Source organism: Bison bison, unplaced genomic scaffold, assembly GCF_000754665.1.
Source record: "Bison bison bison isolate TAMUID 2011002044 unplaced genomic scaffold, Bison_UMD1.0 scf7180017864080, whole genome shotgun sequence".
Taxonomy (NCBI): domain Eukaryota; kingdom Metazoa; phylum Chordata; class Mammalia; order Artiodactyla; family Bovidae; genus Bison; species Bison bison.
The window spans coordinates 3,961,861-3,977,553 of NW_011494652.1; the positions used below are offsets into that span (position 1 = coordinate 3,961,861).

The 15,693-nt window shown below is 49.2% G+C and overlaps 1 protein-coding gene across 2 annotated transcripts in view; it reads left to right on the top strand.

The window, feature by feature from the left end:
- Positions 1-10,049, top strand: part of SUV420H1 (suppressor of variegation 4-20 homolog 1 (Drosophila)) — a 53,020-nt gene extending 42,971 nt beyond the window's left edge. For both annotated transcript variants that reach the window (XM_010837667.1, XM_010837668.1), the window contains one exon: positions 5,725-10,049. In XM_010837667.1, coding sequence (XP_010835969.1) covers positions 5,725-7,202 — 1,478 coding nt within the window. In that variant the 3' untranslated portion in view covers positions 7,203-10,049. The remainder of the gene's footprint in view (positions 1-5,724) is intronic.
- The last annotated feature ends 5,644 nt before the right edge of the window (positions 10,050-15,693 follow it).

Below are 15,693 nucleotides of genomic sequence, written 5' to 3' on the forward strand. Positions count from 1 at the left end.
TAGCACTTTACTGTGGCTGCTCATATTAGGGCGCTTCCTGTATTCAGATTACCTTTCTACAGAATGGCTGTCTTGAGTTAATCAAGGGTTGGCGTAAGTAACTGTGAGGGCCATGAGACAGTTACTGGACGTGGCCAGGGGCTCTGAAGGAGCTCGAGGCTCACTCCAGCCGTCTCTGAGAACCTTGTTCACTAAGTATATTTGTAGCAATATTTCTAAGGCTCTTCCAAGTGTTCTTTTAGGCTGTATTTCTTTTGGTGTTTGTGTCTTGACCATGCTCCTCTACCTGTTGAAAGGATGACCTTTTGAGTCTGCAGTGGGTGCAAGGCCAGAGCTGTCCAGCCTTTCTCCTGGGCAGCATGGGCGAACCTCAAGTGTACAAATAGGAGGTACCCATCTTATCCTGCGGTTTGCTTAGAATTCAGCAGCTCACAGCTGGAGAGGAACTGCTTTCTTTGAACAACATACATGTTCTTCTTAAAGAAACATTTTTGCCTAGTTGGAAGAAAAATTCTTCCTTCCATGCAGCTCCTGTTGTGGAATCTTCTCAAGAACCACAAGTTGACTGTTTGCTTTAGCATCCAGAGAGGAGACAAGAGAGCCATGTTCACAGAATGAGTCCACAGACCTGAACTATACGCTCTTAATAGACGATTCAGGGTTTTTTGGTTCTTGTGCCTCAGTGGCTGGGCCACTCCCCACAGTGCTGCCTCAGGGTGTGAGTGCAAGTCCCAGAGGACTCCCCCCAGCGGAATCATCTCATTCAGCTTGACTAAGGAGCACCCATCCTGGAGATGGACTGGGCCACCACTTGTCTCTCTCTCCCGCCACAGACATCTCTAGTGAGTCTGAATGCTCTGTTCTGCTGAGCCTACAGGCTGCTTCCTAATGCTTTCCAGTACCCTGTTCAGGCAGACATGCCCGTGGTGGTCCCATGAAGCGGAGCCTGCTTGTGGTGCCTGATAAATTCCTGGAACTCAAGTCCTTAGACCCCATGTTGTGAACATCTCGAGCTGTGTGTGGCCTCATGTTCCTTTGGTCCCACTGTGTGTATGTTTGAGGCTCTTCCAGGGCAGGCATGGATCCAGCCCAAACCTTTGGGGTGCTTTGGCATTTTTTCACTGTGCTTGTTTCTGGCTGTCATTCTTGAACCCCACGCAGAGCTGCCTGATGATTTTGAGGACATCCTGAAGTCACCACGATAGCCATACCGTGGGTCCTTTACCAGGAGCTGGCACTGGCCCCATAATGGCTCTGTGGTGTGCCTTAGAGGCCACGTGACTGTGGTCAACATCGAGCCACAAACCTCAGTTCAAATCCCATCTCTGCCGCTTACCAAATGGACACTCCTGACAGGCACGTGAGTCCACGTGCACCTGGTTTTCATTTGGGGTAATAGCTCTTACTTCAAAGAATGCTTATTAGGATTCAGGTCATACTAATTTGGCCATCTTGCACTGTACCTAGTATATACTAACAGCTAAGGGTGTGTGTCTCCACCTCAAATCACTGTCCAGGTTAATGCGGTTGGGGTTTGCCCCCACAAGGGAAGGGTACCACACAGTGTGTGAGTGCTGAAGCCAGGGGAGCACCACCCTGCCCGCCTCCGCTATATCGGGATCTTCAGTCTCTTGATAGACTTTTCTTAGTTCAGCGCCTCGCCTTCAGCCTGCTGTTGCTGGCACTCCCTGTGCAAGAGAGGGTAGCAGCACCTCTGTGGGACGGTGAAGAGCCCTGGGCACTTAGTCCCGTTGCTCACAGTTGTCTCACCAGCTGTGCTATTTCTGTCCTTTGACTTGAGCACACCTTTGAGCTGGGCTTTTGATAAGATAATGCTTTTCAAACAAAATGAGAATACACCGATAAATACATAAATAGGTAAGTGAACTCTACTGCAGTAAGATATAGCATCGCCTACAGTCTCTGTTGTGCTCTTTAGAACACAAACGTACTAAAGGGCTTTGTAAGTGGTTCACTGCAGTCAGCTAACAGCCTCCTGGAAGGAGGAGTGCAACGGGAAGAGCCCAGATTCAGAATCACCACACAAGTGAGGTTCATCCAGGGCTTAAAAGGAAGTGCCGAGTGTGGAGAACCTCAGCTGCCATGAGGAGTCATAGGAGGGTAACCTGTCAAGAAAGTCATGAAAGGCTTCCTGAGAGAGGTGTTTGCTGAGCTGAGTCTTGAAATGGGATGAGAAGTTGGCCAAGTGGACCGTACTCAGAGCAGAGGGAACATCCCAGATGAGGACGTGAAGAGCAGTGTAGGATTTGAGTCAATAGTCATCAAAGCTGGAATAGAAGGGATGTGACCGGAATTGAAAATTTTGGACTTTATTCTTAGGTCTTAGGTTATGGGAAGGTTTCAAGCCCAGAAGTGACTGAAAGTCCTAGGAAAATCACCCTGGGCTATGTGGTGGGGAGTGGAATGCTGGGGAAGCAGTAGGGGCAGGGACAGGTGGGAGCCGGCGCCAGAGTCACAGCAGGAGACGGTGGCATTGGGAATGGAGAGGGAGGTGGGTCCGGCAACAGTGCAGAAGTGGACTCTTGGAGATGTGGCGGCCGGCATCAGGGGTGATCTCCCCGTTGCTGCTCAGGCAGCTGACTGCCTGTTGCCGGCGGTGAACCAGATGGAGAACAGGAGGAGGAGCGTGAGGCTTGGTGGCGAGCTCCCTTTGGGCATGTTGGCTTTCGAGGGGCTTGGGAGACTACCTTAGAGGGAGACCAAGGTCCCGGGGCCATCTGGTGAGGTGAATCTCTAATTAAGGAGGGATTTGGTCTAGAGAACGCTGTATGGGGACTGCCAGCATGTCAGTGTGGACAGCCCGGACAGAGGGGCCACTTATCCCTGGGAGACTGAGTTTTGAAGGGGCTTAGGACACAGAGGCCTGCGGAGTGCAGGCCACAGGGCAGATGGAGGAAGACTGCCAGGGACAGAGACAGCCAGGGGACGGCTATCGTGAACAGCCAAGGAGAGGGGCCGCTCAGGAAGAAGAGTGGCTAGCAGTGTCTCCTGCAGAGAAACAGCAAAGGTCCCAACTGAAAAGTCTTCATGGGTTTTCATGGCAAGGAGGCTGTGAGAGAGATGGCTAGAGCTCGCTCTTGAGGGCAATAAACTGGATCCAAACTTCAGGGGGATTGCTGTCAAGGATACAAGAAGTATGTAATCATTGCAGAGGGGTGATTGCAGGTCTGAAATAAGAACCGTGAAGCTTGGTCATAGAATGGTGCTGGAAGAGCCATGGAGAGGTCACCCAGCAACCACATTGAGAAGGACGAACACCAGAACACTGGTGCATTTCCATCAATAAACACACCTCCACTCACCTTGTAGGAAGCCTTCTAAGCATAAAGAAATCCTTTAGCAAAAGGATTCCCTGGATATCCTTATACTTTAAAAATAATTTCTGGCAAGTTCTGGGTAATTCCAATTCATGATATGATGGTTCTCAAGTTGAGTGGCGCCAAACTTTACTGCTACTACTATTCCAAGAATAAGTTGCCTCACTGGTGGCAGCCTGCAGGGAGAAGTGTGTTCTTAGTTCAGTCAGGGGATATTGTTCCTGGGATTCTGCTGGTTTGGAGATCCCAAAGCCACTTATGAACCAGTTCCTTAGTACAGAGACTTCTGTTCTTGGTGGCCTGATACTTTTGGAATTCTGTTAGACATTCTTGCTCCTCTCTCAATAAAAATGACCTAATGGTAACCTAACTTGCTCAGCCATGCAGAAGGAACAGCAGTTGCCCTGGGTGACCCCCAGCATGGAATGAATGATAGTTTTGTTGGGAAGTGTACTGGGCTTAGCCGTAGTAAACTAGTTTTCATTCTCTGTTTTCTCCTAAGAGGTGGTGAGTATTAGTTTGGTCACCTCAACATCCCTAGTGAATGATTTAAAGAGGTATTTTGATGGGAAGAGGTCTTCAGGTGGGGGATGGGAAGCAGACGAAGTCATGGAGAAAAGGGCTCCTGTAAAACACTATAACAGATCCAATGTGTAAGTAGAGAGAAAAACAGAAGGCAGGGTAAGAGGTTCACCATGGAGGGAACTTAGCCTTGAGTCACATGTAAGCCTTTTGAGAAGCCCTTCAGCTGTCATATTAGTTCCCAGGTTTTGTCCCCACAGGGATTGTTATAGCCTTTTGGGATCCTTGTCCAGAAGAAGGAATTTGGGTTCCCCCCATCCCCAGAATGTGACTCCAGCTGTGCACTCTTCCTTCTCTCAGTCTAGTCGGCAGCGGGCAGTCACTGGAGGGATGGGGTGAACTAAACCCTGCAGCCTCAGAGTCTCTGCAGGTGCTCACAGCCCTGAAGAGAACAGTTTCAACAGTGCGATATTTGGGGTAAACAGCTACTGGGAGTGACAGTATGCGGTTCTTGTTCAGTTGCTAAGTTGTGTCCAACTCTTTGAGACCCCATGGGCTACAGCACACCAGGCTCCTCTGTCCTCCATGATTTGCTCATCTTCATGTCCATTGAGTCGATGATACTATCTAACCATCATCCTCTGTCATCCCCTTCTCCTTTTGCTTTCAATCTTTCCCAGCATCAGGGTCTTTTCCAGAGTCAGCTCTCTGCATCAGGTGGCCAAAGTATTAGAGCTTCAGCTTCAGCACCAGTCCTTCCAGTGAATGTTCCAGGTTGATTTCCTTGCTGTCCAAGGGACTCTCAAGAGTCTTCTCCAACACCACAATTCGAAAGCATCAATCCTTCAGCATTCACTCTTTATAGTCCCAACTCTCACATCGGTACATGACTACTGGAAAAACCATAGCTTGTCAGCAAAGTGATGTCTCTGCTTTTTAATATGCTGTCTAGGTTTGTCATAGCTTTCCTTCCAAGGAGCAAGAGTCTTTTAATTTCATGGCTGCAGCTGCTGTCCACAGTGCTTTTGGAGCCCAAGAAAAGAAAATCTGGCACTGTGTCCACTTTTTTCCTTTCTGTTTGCCGTGAAGTGATGGGACCGAATGCCATGTTCTTAGTTTTTTGAATGTTGAGTCTTAAGCCAGTGTTTACACGCTCCTGTTCACCCTCACAAGAGGCGCTATAGTTCCTCTTTCTGCTATTAGAGTGGTGTCATCTGTGTATCTGCGGTTGTTGGTATTTCTCCTGGCAGTCTTTTGATTCCAGCCTGGGATTCATCCAGCCTGGCATTCTGTAAATGGTTCTTAGGATCTCTTTCTCAGTTGAAGACATTGTGATGGAATTTGTCTCCTGGAGCCCTTTAGTTAGTGTTGCTGTTCTGGATTACTGGTCCAGTACTATGCTTTGAGTTAATGAATAATGGATTCTGGAAACATTTTAAATGATGAGTTTAAGAAGAATTTATGAACGAAAAAAATACTAGTTTTGCTTAGCTTTACTTCAAGTATTTTCTGCAGTAAAATATTAAACCAGGAAAAGAAATCCTCAGTTTGGACTAGTGTCCTGACAAGCTTAGAGTGAAATCTAGGTCCTTGCTGTGCTAAGAACTCTTTAACCCTGAGTTTACTTACCTGGAACGTGAATCGATGTTTCTTAAGTTAGAGGCAGAAATTAGAGGGATAATGTAAAGAAAAACTATAGGAATCTCTTGTGTGCAGACAGAAGCTTACTTGGGGCCTGTGTACCACCTGTGTGTGGAATTGAAACACTTCACAACTAATTGTCTGGGTGTTGGCATTGTTTTGTTGAACGTTACTGGGTTACCCAGACTGGTTTTCACCCTTATTTTTTCTTTTAACTTTACAGCTTCTAACCGAAAATCTTCAGTTGGTGTAAAAAAGAACAGCAAGAGCAGAACATTAACAAGGCAGTCTATGTCAAGAATTCCAGCTCCTCCCAACTCTACCTCATCTAAGCTAACTCCTATAAATAATTCCAGGGTACCAAAGAAACTGAAAAAACCTGCAAAGCCTTTACTATCAAAGATAAAATTAAGAAATCATTGCAAACGGCTGGAGCCGAAGAGTGCTTCTAGAAAACTCGAAATGGGAAACTTGGTACTGAAAGAGCCTAAAGTCGTTCTGTACAAAAATTTGCCCATTAAAAAAGAGAAGGAGCCAGAGGGACCAGTGGAGGCCACGGTGGCCAGTGGGTGCTTAACCAGACACGCTGCGAGAGAGCACAGACAGAACTCGGAGCGAGGCGCCCCTTCGCACGCGGAGGGCGCCCCCTGCGCCTACACAACCAGGCGGTCCATGAGGACGAGGATGACCTTGAAGGAGACCTCCGACATCAAGCTTGAACCAAATACGCTGGAGGGCTACAGAAGTGACTTGACAGAACCTTGCCCAGATGGCGGCGAGCAGCCCGCTCCCGGGGCGCCGGACGAAGAGCTGGCCCACGAAGCTGCACAGAAGGGGGAAGCCAGGTGTCCTAAGAGCGACAGCAGCACGTCCAAAAAGAAGTCACAGCCGGGGAAGCTGGTGCGGCAGCTGGCAAAGGCAGAGGAAGCCAGTCCCGTACACGAGTCCCCGGGCAGGGCCGGCGCGGGGCCAGAGGCGGCTGGGGCCCACCCCGACTCGGGCGAGCACAGCGGCGTGGAGGGCGTGCCCGGGGGCTACGCGGACTGGGCCCCTTCGCCCGTCAGTGCTTCCATGGTGACGTCAGAGAGCTTCAAAACAAAAGACGGCTTCCGAACTGCGAAAAGTAAAAAAAAGAGGCGGATCACGAGGTATGACGCACAGTTAATCCTGGAAAATAACTCTGGGATTCCCAAGTTGACTCTTCGCAGACGTCATGACAGCAGCAGCAAGGCAAATGACCAAGAGAGTGATGGGATGAATTCTTCAAAAATTAGCATCAAGTTGAGTAAAGACCATGAAAATGATAATAACCTCTATGTAGCAAAGCTTAACAATGGATTTAACTCAGGATCAGGCAGTAGTTCAACAAAATTAAAAATCCAGCTAAAGCGGGACGAGGAAAGTAGGGGGCCGTACGCCGAGGGGCTTCACGAAAACGGCGTGTGCTGTAGTGACCCCCTGTCCCTCCTGGAGTCGCGTATGGAAGTGGATGACTACAGTCAGTACGAGGAGGAGAGCACAGACGACTCCTCCTCCTCGGAGGGAGAGGACGAGGACGAGGAGTATGATGATGACTTTGAAGACGATTTTATCCCTCTGCCTCCGGCCAAGCGGTTGAGGCTCATAGTTGGGAAAGACTCTATAGATATTGACATTTCTTCCAGGAGGAGAGAAGATCAGTCTTTGAGGCTTAACGCATAATAAGCTCTTGGTCTTAACTTGACCCGGGATAACTACTTTAAAGAAATAAAAAATTCCAGTCAATTATTCCTCAACTGAAAACGTTTTAGTGGCAGCACTTCTATTGTCTCTTCACTTATCAGCATAATACTGTAGAAAGTGTACAGCGTACTGACTCTTCTTTAAAAAGTCTGATTTGTGCAAATTTTTATTGTACTTTTTAAATAGCCTTCTTATGTGCAATTCTAAGTTAGAGGTAAAGCCCTGTTGTAAAATAAAGGCTCAAGCAAAATTGTACAGTGATAGCAACTTTCCACACAGGACATTGAAACCAATAATGTGGCTACACAGTTTCTTTTTTTTTAACTTTAAAAGCATCAACTGGCTCTTTAATATATGACTAAACAATAATTTAAAACAAATCATAGCGGCAGCATATTAAGGTTTTCTAGTATATGCTAATATCACCAGCAATGATCTTTGGCTTTTTGATTTATTTGCTAGGTGTTTCCCCCTTGGAGTTTTGTCAGTTTCACACTGTTTGCTGGCCCAGGTGTACTGTTTGTGACCTTGGTTAAATAGCAGACCATTGGGTGGGAGTCAAATTGGTTTCTTTAAAAAAAAAAGTACAGTTACATGCGTGACAGCTAATTTTCAGTGCATTACATGTACAAGGATAGCAGTGCGCAGGGTGAGTTTCGATGCAGCGTATTTATTGCTTGTCATGTAAATTAAGACCTTGTATTTAACACTTTTCAATCCTTTTAGATAAAATTGTTCTTTGCAAGAATGATTGGTGCTTATTTTTTCAAAACATTTGCTGTGAACAATGTGACTACAACAAGCGACATTTATCTAATGAACTACAGCTCTCTTAATTTGGGTCTTCGAGTTTTCTGTTGCACTTGTAAAATGCTACAAGGAATATTAAAAAGAACTATTCACTTTAACTTATAATAGTTTATGAAATAAAAACATGAGTCACAGCTTTTGTTCTGTGGTAACCTATAAAAATGTTCGTCTTTGAAATTCAGTGTAAAGAACTGAAAACAGTGTATATGTTGTAAATATTTGTGTTGTGAGAAATTTTTGTCATAAGAAATTAAAAGAACTTACCAGGAAGGTTTTTAAGTTTAGAAATATTCATGCCAATAAAATAGGAAATTATAAATATATAGTTTTAAGCACTGCATCAGTGGGAGTTCTTGGCTTATGTTAGTTTATGTTTGAAAATATCAAAGATTTTTTTTTTTTTTACTATATTATCAGTTAAACAAAAAAGAGGAGTCAGATTTAATTTGTTTTTGAAGCACTTTGAAAAGAGAAATTAATTTTTAAGTAACTTAATGAGCAAATTTTTGATTACTACTTTATGTTCAATACCAACCTTCCATTTCTCTGAATTATTTTACAAATCATTGGACAAAGAATTTGAGAATATAAATCTGTAGCAGGTGTTTGATACCAGTGGGTCTCTATTTCTGGGAAATGTGTACATGTGCTTTCGGATATACAGTGTTCCTGAGTAAAATCAATTTAGGGAATTCGTGTAGTGTCTAGAAGAGTAGCCCATATCTTAAGATACTGAAAGGCCTCTGCAGGTAATGAGCAGTCCAATGGGAAAACCTCAGTGCTTACTGTTAGGACTTCATGATTCCTGCCAGCTTCTGGGTTCTTGGGGACATAATTTAAGTTAAGTTCCTTAAAACTATTGCTGGTAGATTCCAAATAGAAACTGGTAATATTCGTAAAGGTTCTCTGAATTTAAAATGTTCCCCTCCTTCTGTCCTTGAAGGAATTACTTCCGTGGTCTCCTCTCGTCTCGTCCCTGTTTGTACGGTGCAGTTACACCCCTCAGGTATTAACGTGGGGTCAGGTGGCCCACCTCCTCGCCCACTCACACCCCCTTGGCTCACTCCATCTAGAATCTTCACCTCTTGAAGTCGGGCGGCCCTGCAGGTCTGTCCCCGAGCACTCAGAGCACTTTACAGACTCACCCAGCACTCCCGAGTCTCTGGGTGGCCGTGGGGGGTGGCAGGGGGGCTCACGCGCCAAGGTCACGCTTAGACCCTGCGTCCGGGAAGCACCGGAGCACAGCGGGTCACCTTGATTGGTGGGAACCCCACCTAGTTTGCAGTCTGGAAGAGGTTCAGAGACCACATCTTGAACCATTCTTTTGGAATACCAACGATAGCCACTTCAGGAATTTTTAGTCTTAAAGGAAAAAGTAACAATACTACATTTCCCACTTTTCTCCATTTTTTAAGCTTAACTTTAGTAACTTATTTATGACATTTAACTTTACTGAGGCCCCGTCTTTGGGGGCCAACCTTCCCGTGGGTCCGGAGCAGTGATGCCCGGCGGTCACTGCCTCGGGAGGTGGTATGCACAAGCGCTCGGCAGCCGTGGCCGACGCCTTCCAGGGAAACCTGACTTCCGTTTTTACAGTGAGGGGCCTCGGAGTTGGCCTGCCTGTGCTGTAGGACTCTGTGTGGAACGGCCAGGTCCACACAATGCCGACCACTTGGAAGAGGTTGCAATCAATAAAACTTCTAGCCTGAGCTTATGCAATGATTGGTAAAGATTGTGGCATTGTAAGAATTAGGAAACGATCGTAGAAATATATGTAAAGTATTCAATTTTCAATCATTTTTCAAATTACTGTTTTAAATTGTTTTGCTGAGTTGTAATACTTTTGAGATAAAATGTATTCCTTGTACTGAAAGAATGAAAAAAAAAAAGGACTTTTTCAGCATTTGAGGTAAGTTCTTTAACGTTTCATTAAAAAAACATTTTTTACAAATATTTTGTACATGCACTTGCAGTATTGAGGTTAATCATTTTAATAAATTCGGAAATTAAAACAGTTTGGCCAGTGTTCACTGTATCTGAGAAGATCAAAGTGGTGACTTTGTCCACAAGGTTTTCATTTGCAGTAGAATTTGTAAAAATCACACTTTCTGAAACTTTTCGATGTCTCTGCATGTTGAGTTTTCCGAGCCCTGGTCTCCTGCTCTGGGGCCATTTGGTTCAGATCAGGGTGAGCATACGTTCCTCCCAGTAGGGAGACCACTTGTAAATTGCATACCTTCCCATTCCTGAACCTAAGAAAGTTAACTAATGGTTCCTGACTTCTTCCCACATTGAACTGGACAGAACTGGTGCATCCAGGACTGGTGTGGGTCCCTCTTTCTCTCCCAGTTACTGTAGCAAAACCTAGTTGAGAAAAGACTGACTTAGGAATCAGGAAACCTGAGTTTGCCCAACTCTGCAACATGTGGGTGACCCTGAGCAAGCTGTTCACCCCCAGACCGCCTCTTCGCAGCACCTGTAGGTCAGCGTGGACACCTGGTCCTGTTGCCAGTTAAGCTGCAGGGTGAGCCGCGTCCACTCTCAGGGCAGTCAGCGTGAGAGGCGCAACCAGGCTGGAAAGACTTCCTGAATAATTGAAATACCCACATGAACTTGGGTTCCCAGTGCAAAAAAAAGCTAAGAGGTGGCCTGGTAAATCCACAGCCACTCTCAGAAGCTCGAGTCTGCTGTCTGCCCTGAAGCAAGTTGCTCCTTCTCCATAACCAGTGGGCCTGCCGCCCAGAGTCCTCACGTGAGTTGTTTCTCCAGTGCCGACTGTGAATGTGCACCCATGGTGTTTGGAGCGAGGTGCAAGCCTGCCTCTGACCCCAGCTAAACCCCAGAACTGGGAAGTGTGTCCCCTCTTGCAAGGGAGGACGAAAAGGTCTCCAGCCGCCTCCCCCGATGTCAGAGCTTGGGCATCGCTTGTGTTTGCTAGTGACGGGCCCAGAGGGAGAGTGGGTTTTGACTCTTCCGGAAGGGGCAGGCTACATGGGCAGAATTGGGAAGGGGGCGCAGTCTCCCGCTCGAGCTCCCTCCACCTGCCTTCTTGCATGTTGCCCCTTGCACTCTCCCAGGGTGTTAAGCTTTTGTTCTTGGAAGCAGTTGGAAAGCTGTTATCCTGGAAGACAGTAAAAAGCCTACAGCCTCATCAAAATAACTTTGGTAAAGTTTTTATTTTACCAGACCCTGTTTTCTCCTTGTCATATTTGTGAGTTTTCCTGCTCAGTTGCAGTGGACAGTGGCTTCTGTCTTTTGGGGGTCACCTACCCTGTCCTGCTAAGGGGAAGCAAAGTACTGCTGGGTCTGCTCAGGCGTGCAGGAGGGCTGCCCTGGTCTGAGCCCCTGAGCAGGCTCCGACCAGAATGGCAGGTGCAGTCTCTCTATGGTTCTCATGACCTGCAGGAGCCCTGTCTGGGGAGGCCCTTGCAGGAGGAGCCAGGCAGGTTGAGGAGAGAGCAGGCGAAGAGGACGTTTGAAGGTAGAAATGATGAAGATAGGAAGGCGGTGTAAACAAGCAGGTCTGACCATGGAGACAAAACTTCCACAGGGTGGGGCTGGCGGTGGGGCGTGATTTCCTCAGAGCCAGTGAGGAGGGGTCGTCTTAGGATTACAGGTCTGTCTTGGCAACAAGAGGAAAAGAGATGGTACATGTAACGGGGAGCCAGTTCCAGCACTAGGTTTCTATTCGGTCTAAAGTCGGAGGTGAGGTCTGATTCATTGGAAGGACTGATGCTGAAGCTGAAACTCCAATACTTTGGCCACCTGAGGCGAAGAGCTGACTCATTTGAAAAGACCCTGATGCTGGGAAAGATTCAAGGCAGGAGGAGAAGGGGACAAGAGAGAATGAGATGGTTGGATGGCATCAGTGACTCTATGGACATGAGTTTGAGCAAGCTCCAGCACTTGGTGATGGACAGGGAAGCCTGGCGTGCTGTAGTCCATGGGGTCACAAAGAGTTGGAGACAACTGAGCTACTGAACTGAACTGAGGAGGTGAGGTCGGACCTCCTGGTAACTCAGCTGGTAAAGAATTTGCCTGCAATGCAGAAGACCTGGGTTGGGAAGATCACCCTGGAGGAGGACATAGCTACCCACTCCAGTATTCCTGCTTGGAGAATCCCCATGGACAGAGGATCCTGGCAGGCTACAGTTCATGGGGTTTCCAAGAGTCAGATCCGACTGAGCATTAAGCACAGCACAGCACAGGAGGTGAGGTCATCTGATTGGGAGGAGATGAGGGGCCCAAAGCTTCAGGAGCATGGAGAAGATTTGAAATCAAGAAAGGGGAAGGGAGCTGACTGCAGAAACCCACTGTGAAGCATCACAGAAGTCTAGGTACCAGTCAGGGTTGTAGGAACGCATGGGAGCGAAGACTGGTGGCGGCACTTCTCAGCACAGGGAGGAGGCTCTCAGCCAGGTGGGGGACCTCAGAAGGCAGCAGGGCTGGAGGCTTTAGGGGGGCGGGAAAGGGCTTGAATGAAGATGGCTGGCATGCACTCGGGTTAGGGAAGAAGAGTCTGCAGCAAGAGTGGGCCCCTGGCCAGGGAAAGTAGAGTTGCCCAAGGCCTGGAGGTACTCCTGCAGTCAATAGCTCAGCAGTAGCTGGACAAGCACCTGAGGTTGGAAGGCAGGCTCTCAAGGCTAGAAAAGTTGCATTTTCAATGGGGTTTGGGGAAGAGTGTCATGGTCCTGAGTCACCAGGACATTGAACAGAACCAAGGGAGCCAGGATGGCAGCAGATGGCCTCGTCTGTGAGCCCTGGGAAGCAAGCAAGCACTCCCAAAGCCAGAGAGAGCTGAGCCTGGGGGGGGACAAACACGGGTAGGGGGCACTGTGTTCAGGTAGGGGCGTCTCATGGACTCTCCCTGCCCACCTCCAGAGCTGGGATAGTACATGCTCAGTAACTACAGTTCAGAGAAAGGCTGAATCAGTCTGCCCAAGGCCACGTGGCTGGTGGCAAGTGGCTGCTGTGGCCCCAGAACACCACTCCAGGTGGAGTCCAGCCAGGACTGCGCTGGCCTGTGAGGCTCACAGAGCCAAGGGTCACTCCAGCCTGAGTCTGGAGGCCCCACCTTCCCCGGGTTAATTCTGCAAGTGTCCGTCTCCTAAGAATTCCCCTGTCTGCTGACAAATAGCGATCACTGCTTTTTACCCTCATTTCCATGCGGTTCCATGGGGCCGGGAGCACTTTGTCCAAAGGTTATCGTGCAGATATGTGGGGTGACCGCCCACTTTGCCCAGAGTGGGTGAGGCCCCCACCCGTGTTTGCTGGGCCCCAAGGGGTGCAGGTTTGTCTGTATGTGAAAAAGTGAATCAAACACGTCTCTAGACAGCGGAAGAAAAAGTCCAGGGTTTCCTACAGCCTGGTGAGCCTGTGATTGCAGTGGTGACAGTGACCTCACACAAATGTCCAGGTGGGGAGGAGGGACCAGAGCCGACCAGGTGGTTTCTGTGTTATTCCCTGAAACACACCTGCGTTACCCTCCGGGCAGCTGGCCTCTGATGGGACAGACTTCGGACGCTGTGACGACAGGCCCGGGCGGCTGGGCTCCATTCTAGGACAGAAAGCTGATTTCTGCATCTGAAGCCCCCTGGGGAGGCGGGTTCGCCTGGGCTCGGCCCCCAGCCTGGGGAGATCGGGCTCTGTGGTTCCTCCTGGCCCTCCCTGGGGCTGTGGGCTGGACGTGGCCGCTGGCAGAGGTCCCCGGGCTCGAGCCCAAGGCTGTTACCTTCCCTCCCCTCTTCTGGCAGGTGGAGGAGGCCCTTCGCAGTCGCTCTCCTAGAAAACCAAACAGAAGATGATTTCCTGCTCTCGCCAGTTAAACCACATTTTTCCTCTTGGGGTACAAGGGTGAGGGACGGATGACTTGCTAGCCTCCAGGTGGACTAAAGCTGGCCCTAGAAATGACCCGGTCTGGGGTCACAGCTGGGTTCGCAGCTGACCTTCCACTCCCCGCCCACTGCCCAGGCTGCCCACATGACTCCGAGGCAGCACGTTTCCTGGCTACGTGAGCCCTCTGCTCTCTCTGTCCTCCCTGTACCAGGGGGTAACACTGCCACTTGGCTTGAGGGTTAAGTGAGAACACCGCTTGGGCCTTCATGTGGCGCCTGGCCAGCAGTGCCAGCTCAACAGCCTGCATGGCACTCCCTGTCCTCAATGTCCTCTGACCTCTGCCCTCGCCAGCTGTGGTGGTTATTTACTCTCTCAGCCGTGTCCGATTCTTTGTGACCCCATGGACCATAGGCCGCCAGGCTCCTCTATCCATGGGATTTCCCAGGCAGGAATACTGGAGTGGGTTGCCAATTCCTTCTCCAGGGGAATCTTCTCGACCAAGAGATGGAACCCGCAGCTCTTGCCACATCTCCTGCATTGCAGACAGATGCTTTACCGCTGAGCCACGGGAGAAGCCCTCTCGCCAGCTGACCCCTGCTCAAAGGGCCTAAATCACAACCCCCTCCATCCCAACCTCAGAACACCAGCGGCCGGAGCTGGTCTCCACTGGTCTCCGCTGTTACCGTGGCACCAGGTGATTTCAGTCCTTTCTCCCTCCGCTCATCAAAGGATGCTGTTCCATCCCCCTTCCTCTCCTGCTTCCGCAGGGATCTCAGGTCCACCTGCTCCCTTGACGCCCTTCCCTTCTTGAGCACCAAAGACATGAAAACCGACCCCCCGCCAACTCCAAAGGCACAGGAGTGATGGTGCCCCAGCCCTTCCCTCACAAACAGCAACTCAGCATGAGAAGTGCCTGACTGCTGTGTGAGCAGTCTGATGGAGTACAGAGGAGGGGACCCCCACTTCTACTGGGGAATCAAGGCAGGCTTCAAGGAGAACTCAAGATTAAGAATGACTCTGAGGGGCGAATAGGAGTTCGTAAACTCAAAGAGCAGAGAGGCAGCCAACGCGTGGAAAGTCCTGGAGATGGGAGGGGACAGGGTGTCCTCCGGGAAGGAAGATGAGCAGTTCAGTGTGGCCAAATGTAGAAGCTTTCAAGGAAATACTAGAGGTGGGCCCAGCCCTCAGCCCCGAGGAGCCTGCGTAGGGGTGGGAGGGAGACAGGCCACCTGTGGGGTGAGTGGGCAGTGTTCTGGTCAGGCATCCTTGGGCCGAATTCTATCTCTATTGCCTCCTAATTTCCCAGCCTTTGTCTCCTGTTCTGTAAAATGGAGACGGGAGTTGTGTCCAACTCATGGATCAGAAAGACACATGGTGATCGGTAACTAACAGATGCTTTGGTTCCTTGGAGTCCAATTCTCCCCGTTTTATAATTGAGGGGATACAATAGATGCTGCATTTTGATCAAGGTCATGCAGGAGCAGAGCCAGGACCCTGTGGTTCCAAATGTCTGTTTTGAAAAACTTCAAACAGAAAGTCGCGAGACTAGTAGAGTGGATACCTGTACGTCCGCCAAACAAGATACAGTTACTCTGAATAAGGGAGCTGGTCAGACCCAGGTCCAGTCCAGACCTCCTCAGTCTTCCTCCAGACCCCAGCCCCACCTGTGGCCCCGCATCCCAGGAGGCCATCAATATAGAGAGGAACACTGCCCCCTGGGAGGGACCATGCCTTGCCGGGGGTCACACAGCAAGCAGGAGGCAGAGGCGGGACCTGGACTTGCAGTAGTACAGGCAGCTCAGCCCCTGACGCTGGCCGCGGTAGG